This window comes from Falco rusticolus, chromosome W (assembly GCF_015220075.1).
Source record: "Falco rusticolus isolate bFalRus1 chromosome W, bFalRus1.pri, whole genome shotgun sequence".
In the NCBI taxonomy this organism is placed as follows: domain Eukaryota; kingdom Metazoa; phylum Chordata; class Aves; order Falconiformes; family Falconidae; genus Falco; species Falco rusticolus.
In genome coordinates, this window is record NC_051209.1 from 8,653,357 (window position 1) to 8,665,735 (window position 12,379).

At 39.8% G+C, this 12,379-nt stretch overlaps 1 protein-coding gene across 3 annotated transcripts in view; it reads right to left on the reverse strand.

Annotated features, from left to right (window-relative positions):
* LOC119140817 (BDNF/NT-3 growth factors receptor-like) overlaps positions 1 to 12,379 on the reverse strand; it is a 246,231-nt gene that overhangs the window by 208,431 nt on the left and 25,421 nt on the right. For all 3 annotated transcript variants that reach the window (XM_037372444.1, XM_037372445.1, XM_037372446.1), the window contains 2 exons: positions 9,143 to 9,211; positions 7,247 to 7,401 (listed from right to left, as the gene is read on the reverse strand). In XM_037372444.1, the coding sequence (XP_037228341.1) occupies positions 7,247 to 7,401; positions 9,143 to 9,211 (224 nt within the window). The remainder of the gene's footprint in view (positions 1 to 7,246; positions 7,402 to 9,142; positions 9,212 to 12,379) is intronic.

Here is a 12,379-nt window from a genome sequence, read left to right on the forward strand (position 1 = left end):
CTCTCCTTATGTCAACCTGTGAGATTTTCATCATATTTTTTCCCCTTGTCCTGTCGAGGAGAGGGAGCGATAGAGTGGCTTTGGTGGGCACCTGGCAGCCAGCAAAGGTCAACTCGACACAGTCCTTTGTGGCGCTCAACATGGAGCACGAGGAATTTGAGATAAGGATAGTAATTGGGAGATGTAATGGGCAAAACACGGACTGAACATTGTTAGAGAGTGGAATAATTGTGGAGAATTTTTGTTGTAATTATGGTGAAAGGACAAGTGTTAGAGTATGTGTAAATTGTCCACTTTTATTGGTGTTGTGATGATGTTTTTTGATTTTGATGTGGGGAATTCTTTTTGTTGATGTAAGTGAGGCTTGTGAAGATTGTAGATTGTGTGATGGATGAATGTGCATTTTAATGATAATTTTAAAATATGTGATTCACAGAGGTGAGGGGTGGAATGTATTGGGTTTACATGGCAAAGTTTCGGTAGTGGGTTAAACTTGGCTGGCTGCCAGGTGCCCACCAAGCTACTCTATCACTCTCTCTCTTCAGCAGGACAGGGGGAAGAAAATAAGATGAAAAACTCATGGGTAAAGATAAAGGTAGTTTAATAAAGAAAAACAAAAGCCACATGTAAAAGCAAAGGAAAACAAACAAAAAAATATTCTCTACTTCCCACCAGCAGGCAATGTCCAGCCACTTCCTGGGAAGTAGAGCCTCAGTATATGTAGCAGTTGCTTTGGAAAACAAGTGTCTTAATAACTAATGCCCCCCCAACACACTTTTTCTCTTATCTTTTCTTGCTGAGCATGACATAATATGGTATGGAATATCACTTTAGCCAGTTTGAGTCAGCTGTCCTGGCTATATCCCCTCCCAACCTCTTGCCCACCCCCAGCCTACTGTCCTTTGGGGGTGGGGCAGGGTTGGAGAGACAGCATGATGCTGTGAGCACTGCTCAGCAGTAGTCAAAACATTAGTGTGTTATCAACACCCTTCTAGCTACAAATACAAAGCACAGAACTATGAGGGCTGCTATAGAGAAAGTTAACACCATCCCAGCCAGACCCAATACAATCCAGAAAAAATTAGTCTCATGTACTTTTCTGCTACTTTGGTGAGTATATTTAGCTAGCAAATATGACCAATAAAAAGACAGAAAACATCTGCAGAAACAATACATGAAAAATAAGATTACAATGCTGGGAGGATAAACAAAACTGAAAACCAGATCAAGCACCACACCAACATACACAAAACAGTTCCTTGGATTAACTAAATTGACCAGATTGGCTAGATTTACCAGCATTATTAGACTGAGATCTACAGCAACAGAAAAATCCACATGGGGCTGCAGAGACAACTGTAGAAGACAGGCCTTACACAAAAATACTAGAAGAAAAAGACCTCTTCAGTTTCAATGAGTTCAGTAATAGCAGCTCAGCGATCAAATGCTTACCAGAGGCAGCAACTAATAACTTGATATAACATCCCAAAGAATCTGATCCTGCATCCCTGTGATTAAGTGAGCTCCAGGTGATCTCCAGAAGACTAATGGACTTACAAGTGATCTTACCCCACACATAGGACATGCCTTGCTTCCAGGAATTTAACGCACCAGTGGCAATCGCAGCCATCACTTACAGAAACAGTAATGAGAACAAAGTATTTACTTCTCTTTCTAGATTTTCTAATGCTATTTACCAGCTGGAAACAAGAAAGAGGAAGGTGTAGGTGGCCACACTGTATGGATGACCACCAGCTGTGAAAACGGCAAAAGTAAAGCACATCATTTCTCTACACAAAAGGCTCTACTAATACAACTGTGGTAGATGCAACTTAAAAACCTTTGACATAGTAATTAAGTGTGACTTTAAAATTTAAAAGAATCCAGCAATTTTCATCACACATAAATACATTCCAAACGCAGTTGGAAAAAATAGTGCTGCAAACATCAAACTAATTGATTGACACTTTTAATATTGTTCTTGGAAAGGATCTTCTAGTTATAGAACACACCTAATTATAATTGTCAACAACAGAAATCACAAAGTTGATGGCATCTAAATTGTAACTGGCCTTTAATCAGCTCATTAATGAACAGATTTAGCAGGGGAAGGGGACAGAATTTTGAGCAACTCAGAAGAGCCAGGGGATGCCAATTTATTAGGAACCAACAGGGAAACACATGTGAAATGCCTCAAAGGAATTAGAGTGTGTTCCTCTAAATAGGTGACATGGTTGATAGCCCTGCTGAAGTGCCTCTATACCAATGCATGCGGCATAGGTAACAAACAAAAGAAGCTGGAGGGGCAAGGGTTTCCCTCTATGTAAAAAAAAAAATAATAAAAAAAATGGATTGACCACACAAAGCTGTTTTTGAAAAACAGTGATGAAAAGGTCAAGATCTTATGGGTAAAAAATTAGGGGTCATGCCAACAAAGGAACCTCGTGGTTGGTGTTTACTACAGGACCCCCAATCAAGGGGAGCCTGTTGACAAAGCATTCTTACGTCAACTACAGGAAGCATCGTGCTCGAAGGCCCTGATCTGCCAGGGGACTTCAATCACCCTGACATCTGCTGGAAAAGCAGCACAGCGAGCTGTAAGCAGTCCAAGAGACTCTTGGAGTGCATCGAGGATAATTTCTTAATCCAGGTGATAGACAGCCCAGCCAGAGGAGAACCATTGCCAGACCTGTTGCTAGATTAACTAATTAGAGGGGTCAAGACTGGTGGCAGCCTGGGCTGTAGTAATAATACCCTGGTGGAATTTACAGTCTTGAGGGATATGGGCCAAGTGAAGAGTAAAGTCAAGACCCTGGATTTTAGGAGGGTAAGCTTTCAGCTGTTTAAGGAATTAGTGCGGGGAACCCCCTGGGAAACTGCCCTTGGGGATAAAAGGAGCTGAACAGAGCTGGCAGCTCTTTCAGGACATTTTTCTTAGAGCACAAGAGCTCTCGATTCTCATGTGTAAGAATTGGAGCAAGGAAGGCAGGAGACCAGCATGGCTCAGTAAGGACCTCCTGCTCAAAGTACGGTGCAAGAAGGAAACGCATAAGAAGTGGAACCAGGGATGTGTATCCTGGGAAATATATAGGGGCGCTGCCCAGATGTGTAGGGATGTGATCAGAAAAGCTAAGGCACAGTTGGAGCTGAATATGGCAAGGGATGAGAATAATAATAATAAGAGCTTCTAGAGGTATGTTGGAAAAAAAAAAAAAAAAAAAGCAAGATTAAAGAAAATGTACTATCCCCTGATAAAAAAGACAGGAGAACGAGTAAAAACCGACATGGAGAAAACTGAGGTAGTCAGCATTTTTTTTGCCTCATTTTTCAATGGCAATTGCTCTTCCCACATTTCTTGAGTCCCTGAATCTCAAGGCAGATACTGGGAGAATGAGCTCCCTCCCATCGTAAGAATAGATCAGGTTCAAGACTACCTGAGGAACCTGAACATACACAAGTCCATGGGACTGAATGATATCCATCCCAGGGTCCTGAGGGAATTGGCTGATGCCACTCACTAAGCCACTCTCAGTTATATTTGAAAAGTCATAGCAGTCAGGTGAAGTCCCCAATGACTGGAGAAAAGGGAAATATCCCACTCATTTTTAAAAAGGGTAAAAAAGAAGACCCTGGGAACTACCAACCAGTCAGTCTCACCTCTGTTCCTGCTAAAATCATGGAATATATACTCCTGGAATATATCTCAAAACATATGGAACGTAGGGAAGTGATCAGAAACAGCTAACAAGGCTTCACCAAGGGCAAGTTGTGCCTGAATAATCCAGTGGCCTTCTATGATGGAGTTATATCAATGACATAGATAGTGGATTGAGTTCACCCTCAGCAAATTTGTAAACGACACCAACCTGAGTGGTGCAGTTGATGCCCTAGAGAGAAGGGATGCCATCTAGAGGGACCTTGTCAGGCGGTAGAGGTTGGCCACATATGAACCTCGTGACGTTCAACAAGGCCAAGTGCAAGGTCCTGAACCTGGGTCAGGGCAATCCTCAATATCAGTATAGACTAGGGGATGAACTGATTAAGAATAGCCCTGTGGAGAAGGACTTGGAGATACTGGTGGATGAAAAACTGCACATGGGCCAGCAATGTGCACTTGCAGTCCAGAATGCCAATTGTATCCTGGGCTGCATAAAAAGAAACGTAGCCAGCAGGCTGATGGATGTGACTCTCCCCCTCTACTCTGCTCTCGTGAGACCCCATCTGGAGTACAGCTTCCAGTTCTGGAGTCCCCAGTACAGGAAAGACATGGACCTGTTGGAGCGGGTCCAGAGGAGGGCCACAACAATGGTCAGAGGGCTGGAACACCTCTCCCATGAAGAAAGGCTGAGAGAGCTGGGGTGGTTCAGCCTGGAGAAGACTCCAGAGTCATCTTATTGCAGCCTTTCACTACTTAAAGGGGTCTTATAAGAAAGACAGAGAAAGACTTTTTACCAAGGCCTGTAGTGACAGGACAAGGGGCGATGGTTTTAAACTGAAAGAGGGTAGATTTAGATTGGACATAAGGAAGACATTTTTTACGATGAGGATGGTGAGACACTGGAATATGTTGCCCAAAGAAGCTGTGGATGCCCCATCATTGGAAGTGTTCAAGGTCTGGTTGGATGGGGCTTTGAGCAACCTGGTCTAGTGAAAGATGTTCCTGCCCATGGCAGGGGAGTTGGAACTAGATGAACTTTAAAGGTCCTTTCCAACCCAAACCATTCTATGATTCTATGATTTCTACCATATAAACAGTAATTAAATTACCTTTTTAATTTTCACATGAATTATCTACAAAGCAGAGCCTTATGACCAAGAAACCACAGTGGTCTCTTCCAACTTCACAGGAAGAGATTTATTAGTAAGGTGTCCTATTATCAGGACTTTTACCACATACAGGCTACTTTATTACATTATGAAGTAATTAACTCCTGCAAGGAAAAAAAAAAAAAAAGACTATGTTTGCTTAGTACCTAAAAAATCCCCCAAAATTAAAAAATCGAGAAACCAGACATGGGATGAAACAATCAGTAAAAAAAATTTAAAAAATGTTTCATTAACAAAATTCACAAAGACCTTCATGCCTAAAACAACTGCTGACATCCAAAGGAGCTAAAAGGGGCTTCTTCCTCTGTTTCAGTTATACTTACTGGCCTTTCAGACTGTGCTAGAAATTAAATAAGCCAAGTACATTAGTGGGTTTTCTGGAAACTATCTTGTGCTTTTAAACAAAGAAAAAGATGTACAGAAATGCTGAAAGCAACATCTATGCCAGCCATACATTGTATGTTTGATATATCTTCCAGAAGACAAGCCATGTTCATGAAGACTGTCATTTGTTTTCACCAAGGACTTCCTATTCTCCATCTAGGAAATGGCTGTGTTGTCATCTACCTCTTCTAAGTAAAAAGCTATGTCCTATGTTGGTTCATACCAGAAAAAGTAAATTAAGGGGAAAAACTCACCAGAAGAGGTAGTGGGGAAGAAAAAGAGAGAAAAATACAGAGTGTATAAAGTCTAGTTATATTTGGATCCTGTAAATTAATATTAAACCAAATGTGGGAATAATTTGCAGGCCTGTGCTAACATTCACAGCTCTTCAGCAAAAGACTCATTCCTCATATGCAAAATTCCACATACTGATACTTCAGTCTGAATGTCATAAATGCTCACAGTCAAGGGCATCTTTCCTCCTCCTCTTCCCCCTCTAGTTTGAAGTGCTACCTTCTCTTCTCATGCCAAGTATTTTAATTAAGATATGTCCACAGGATGTGCACATGTGTACACATAGCATCTACATAGCATCAAGAGGTCAGAAACAAGTCTGCTGGGGCTGCAGATTCTAAAGAATTCAAGAGAAGGAAATAATGTCTTACACATTTAATTCAGGGAATTTAACACTGAGAATTTTCAAAGGAAAATCCTAGCTACCTAGCAGTTTCTAGATATGCTGGGCAAGGACATTAAGAGAGGCTATGCTGTCACTCCCATTTTGTGTGAATTGATTTCACTCCAGCAGGAGACCTTTCAACACCTGGCAGATGAATCTACCTTCTAGTCCATCCAGCTGGAGCAGCCAATCAGGTCAATTTAGCTCAACTCAGTATCATCTCCCATTTCAGGTAAATCAGACCAGACCCTGCAGTACATAAGTCCACCAACACAGGTTATGCATTAGTATCATTAAACACAGCACATACTGGGTCCACAGTAGGTCCCCTCCATGGCTCTAACTCACCAGTGACTGCAATCAGAGAGTGTTGCACCCTCCGTATAGCCATTGGAGAGAAGGGCGCTCAGTAGGCAACAATGGAAGAAAGAAAGGTAGAATTTGTTTGTTCCTCCTGACATTCACCTTTGCTTACAGCTTTCCCAGTCCAAATCAGCCCTCTGTGAGGAAACCCTGCTCTTTTCCTCTTATCTGACTGCCACTGAGCACCCCAGCACCCCATCCCACAAAGAAAACTCCAGACTTCAATAGGCTTCACATCAAATCAGAAATACCTGAGCTCTGCCCCCATCCACAGAGGAAGAGTATCTCTTCAACTATCAGGTGAAATATTCCACCAGCTGTTCCAGGACTAAATACAGGAATTGAAGTTGCATTCAAAAAACAAAGGGGATGGCCTTAGTGTCACCATTTTTCCACCATTTCCAAATCCATATAAGCTAACTGAAGATAATACTCTGCAAAATGCTACAAACCTAAGCTTGTAAGGTCTCTTTTGCACAGCCTATGCAAAGTTTTATCTGCATGAAAACCAGCTATTTGTTAATTTTTTCTCTTTCAGTAGGCACATTTTTTTTAATTTCCTTCCTGTAGCCCTAGCAGTAGATTTTGTATTTTTGAAGGAAAAGAAAGATTTCATTTACCTCACATAACTGAAAAAAAAATTCAAGGAAGCAAAACCTTGTGTCTGTTCAGCTTGGAAGCACTACTATTTTGTTCAATAAAGGTACATGCATTTTATATAATTCTTGTGTGTTATCTGTAATTGATACTCTGTTTTCCTGCACTTGAATAACAGTATGTTTTTAAAGGTTCAAGGAAAAAAAAGGCTTTATGTGAAGCTCCCAAAATTATTCCATGTGGCATAAAAGACCGGTGAGTGGTTAATATTACCCCCTAAAAAACTTTTCCTTTAGCAGCACTGTTGTCATCTTGATGGGTATCTTGTCAAAAAGCATGTTTATTTTTTCTTTCTCACAATATCTTAGTAAGAACTTTATGTTAAAAGAGTATTACCGCAGTTTGGGACCTTCATATCCAGCAAGGATGTTCTCTTGGTGCTGTCATCTATGCAATATAAATCCCAAGTTTCTCTGTAAAACTTGGTCTCTTGAAATTTCTTGATCCACATAATTTCACAGGAACACTTGAATGGATTGTCCAGCAATATCCTACAGCAAAAATCAAACAATTTCTTAAGAACGTATCATGCATATAGAAAAAAAATTCAAAGTACTCATGCAGGTAAAACTGAAAGTTGAACTCTACTTTAAAAAGGTATGGATCAAAGACCTCAGTGCAGTGCAAACTGTAAGTAGATATGGTTTCTTTGTAGAAAATGAAGCTCTGTCTGCACCAATTAAGAATCCATCCTGCTACAGATCAGAGAGATCACACAGGGGGCTGAATCCCTATCTCAAATTTACTGGTGTAAATCAGGAGTGCCTGGAGAATTGGGCTTTCCACTAAGATCCATTTTATTTCATAGCAGCTAAACACATCACAAATTTTTCTCTCGTATGATAGACTCTGCTCAACTATCTCAGAAAGACCACTCCGGAAAAAGCTTATTGCTGTTAAGTGTGGGAGAGGAAGATGGAGACTATCTGATCGTTACTAATGGGAAGTAAGAAAACAGCTGGTTCTTATGAAGGAAAGTAAGAAAGAAAAACATGTTTATCTGGCCAAAAGGTGTTTGCATGTTTATAACCATATATAGCTATGTAACTGTATGAACAGCTTCCACCCCAAGCCTGGTGGAACATACAGCTGGAATTTGTATCCGAGCTCAGAGATATAAATATGACCTTCTCTGCACAATAAAGCATCTTTGGTTGCACCACAACCTGAGTCCGTGCCTTCATACGCCACAGTTAAGTGGATAAATTCTTTACAGAGCCAGGCAAATTCTTACTCTAATCATAAAAAAGGATTTCACACAACCTTAAAGATTCATCATGTATATTACTCTGAAAAACTATCACAGTAAAGGCCCTATGTAATGTAGAAATAATAACTGAAAAAATGGCCCTGAAACAGAAATGTATAGTATAATCTAGCTATATAGCATGTTGTATGAAATTTAAATCACTGATTAGCAAATCAAACATGGACCTGTTGGAGTGAGTCCAGAGGAGGCCACAAAGATGATCAGAGGGCTGGAGCACCTCTCCTATGAAGACAGGCTGAGAGAGTTGGGGTTGTTCAAACTAGAGAAGAGAAGGCTCTAGGGAGACCTTATAGCAGCCTGCCAGTACCTAAAGGGGCCTACAAGAAAGCTGGAAAAGGACTTTTTACAAGGGCATGTAGTGATAGGACAAGCGGGAATGGCTTTAAATTGAAAGAGGGTAGATTTAGACTAGATATAAGGAAGAAATTCTTCACTATGAGAGTGGTGAGACACTGGAACAGGTTACCCAGAGAAGTTGTGGATGTCCCATCCCTGGAAGTGTTCAAAGCCAGGTTGGATGTGGCTTTGAGCAACCTGGTCTAGTAGAAGATGTCCTTGCCCATGGCAGGAGGTTTGAAAATAGATGATCTATAAGGTCTCTTCTAACCCAAACCATTCTATGAACCTGTGATCTGTAGATGGCTGTATTTTTTACTAGCTCAAATATTTAATACAAGCACCAGTAGTTTTGTGTGAAATAATCTCATTTAAAGTATTTTAAAGTTGAAGGGGAAAAGCTATTTTGATCTATAAATTTATGTTAAAAGATAAATGTGATCTTTTCTGAAGGCCTGGAATTAAAATCTCTCTGCACTTATGTCACTGGCAACATATTTGAGACCTTCTTTGGATCAGAATTTAATTTCTAGTCTTTGATGGACCTGTAGCTTCAAAATAACAAACTTCAAAGTCCTTTCATTGCTAGCCATAAATAAACTTTATTTTAAAAAATGACAACTTACAGATCAGACAAACCCAGATGGTGAAAAGGCTTCTTGGACAAACTTGAGAGCTTGTTTCTGGATAAATTGCTATGGGAAAACAGAAAAATTGTATTAATTAGGGCTGTTTCTTCTTACACTCCCAATACAGTTTGTGTGTCAAAAAAAAACAATGAAGAGCCTAAACCAGCTCTAAAAAGTCCTTATTCCTTTAACTTCAGTGGGAAAGGAATAGTACTCCATCTCTTTTTACAGTTTGATGGGTTTCAAGGATTTGAATCCAACCTGTGGCTGAAGTTATATTCCTTAAAATCAAACTCAACAGGGGGTCAATATTTTCACTTAAAGCACTTGTGTTCATTACAGAAAAGCATCAGATTTAATTGTGTTTCACAAGTATTATGTAAAGTCCAGGTGTTAATTATATGCTTAATTTATTCATAAGTTAAATGGTTGTATCCCTTTCTTTGATAGTGCACCAAACTCTGTACTCACGTACTAGCACACATCCACATCAGAGACTTTTATTTATTATGTTCAAATTACATGTGCAATATGCACCCACAGGAAAGATCAAAAGCAAAAATGTAAAATGCCTATATTGGGGTTTTTTATGTCAATTAAGTGTTTACAGTTTCCAGTTTCCAGTGCTAATTAAATGAAAGGTCCTCTCCCATTATGCAGAGCAAAGAAATGCTCATCTGAATCAGAAATGCTCCCCTTCCTAAGTTTACAAAAATGTTTTCTCCAAACCAAAATAATGCTGAGTTTCCATAGTCTTACCAGTCCACAAATTAAAGATAGTGAGAGCATTAAACTGTAAAATTGACAATAGTGTAGTGCAAATCAGCATTATGAGCCAAAATACCACGAGTTTTATGTGGTATTATAGAAGTGAAATAGGGTCTCCATATTTTAAGTTGCATAGCATTTAAAACAGGGATTAAACCTCTTCCCCCTGCTCCCTGGCTAAAACCCAGTGTTTATTCCCCCTACTTTCAGCCCTTGATCTCTGAGTACAAGATAATTTTCAGAGAAATTATGGGGATACATTTTATAAACATTTAGAACAGAATCTTTAAGAGATTTTATTTACTATACTTTTGTTGATTCCTTCTAGCAAACAATTGCTGCGGGCATTTCGGGCGAGCGGGAGTCAGATACGAATACTCACGGAGTTCAAGATCTGATCCGTTTATTGTACAAACCAGGTAAACTTTTATAAGGCATTCTATAAACGTGCGATAATGTGATTGGCTATCTTACAAGCATATAATAATATGATTGGTTAACAATTGTTTACTGGGAAGATTTCTGTTTCTGCTTGTTCTGGCACATAGGCTCCTTTCTGCGGTCTCCTAGTTCTTCTTATCGCGTCCTGTCGGCCTTGGTTTTGTGCAAACATCTGCAATTTGCTCCTTTTTCTTCATCCCACTGTTCTGGTCGTAACCTCGTCTTATCTCTTCAGTATTTTTCCACTTGCTTCAGAGTTCAGTATAATCATTCAATACAGCAAGAGCCCCAACACCTCCCCCTTTCTTTTTAAACACAGCATTAATACTGCGTTCCACACAGCTCTGAAAACATTGTAAAAGGCAAGGCACTAAAAGTAACAAAAGAATAACAAACAACAATATAGACAGACCTTGTTTCAATAAATCCCTCAACCACCCTCAATTCTTGTTGAGGTAAATAAATTGATACATTTAAACGGTAAATCAACTGTTGCAAAAAATACATATTTTTGATAAGTGTAGTATTCCACCAGGTACAGTTATCTCCAAGGCCATGATTCATGTCATTATACTGCCGATCTAACCAACCCCAATATGATTGATTTATAGCCGTATAGTTTACTCCCAAAGGCTCAAAATCAGGCCAGTGTATATAAGGGTAGCCAATTAAGGAAAATAACACAAATGTGCATATCTACATGTGCACACACCTTTTAGTTCAGAACCAATCTGTGATAAAAGGCCTTAGCCTTATGGCATCATTGAATCTTAACGAGTACAGTAATTAAAAATGCAGTCTTAATGTAAGTGCGATTTATGCTGACATTCCCTCAAATGCTACACGTGAGTATTTTTCACTCAACTGCCTCAAGTTAAAATAGTAGTATTTGTTAATATGTATTAAAAATCATTAATTCTCTACAATAGCAGTTGACTTCCATAACACTATGTAAGCAAAAGAGGCTTAAGATGGGTTTTCTGAATGCTAACAACTTATTTTAGACTGTCTAAACTCAGGTCTTGAAAGATTTCACTCTGCCAGACATAGAAACACTGTTGCACTCCAGTTGTGATATCCCTTTTCCCAAGTTGTCACATGCACATCTCGCTCAAGCAACATTATTGTTAAAGTTTCTCTCTGCTACATAAAAGCATATTGCACTTGTAGATATAAAAGACAGCACCCTTACTTAGATTATTACCTTATTACCTCATAACTCTTAGTATCTCTGATTTCATCACTTCAAAAATTCACCAGAAGCAGATAAAACCACAGCATCAGACTAAACTACACCTTAACTGCTGATTCAAATAAAGGCATTCTCTTCAGATATGCCTAATGCTTACAAATAATTTTGGCTGGTTTTGATCAAGAAACTATTATTACAATAATGATCAAAAATAATAATCCCGTTTGCAAAATGCCTTTAAGCCAGCCTCCTAGTCCCAACCAATTTCCACATTCAGAATACAGCATAAATACAGAATACAGAATAAATTATCTCCATCAAGGCAAAAAAGCTTCTTTTTAAACACAGAGATGTTTGCTAGTTCAAAGCAGAAACGCATTTCTTGTCGGTGACATCTGAAGCATTTTTTTTTTATTTTTTTTTTTTTTGGTGGGTTTGTAATCAAGTCCGTATTTTTCCTTGAGAAGCTTAAGCTGTTCCTCTTGTTTCAGGAGAGTTTCCAACTCTGATTTGTCGAATAGGTCCGTATTTCCCAAAGATATCATACATTTCCTCCGCTGTGATTTTATACGGCAGGTTCCGAATATAAAGGATCCTATTGACCTCTGGGGGCAGCCAGATGTCAGCTCGCTTGGCCGCTTGCATCGCCATGGCGCCGATCGGAGGGGGGGGTGGGGTGGGGTGGGGTGCCGCCTTGGAGAGAAACCGCGGCCGGGACGGGGCCTGCCGGGCCGCACGCCGCCGCTCGCCGCTTGTTCCTTTTTAGGACACCAGGGTGGTAATTCATCATCTAATCCCCACGCTATTCGTTCAGCAGTGGTCGGTACTGGATA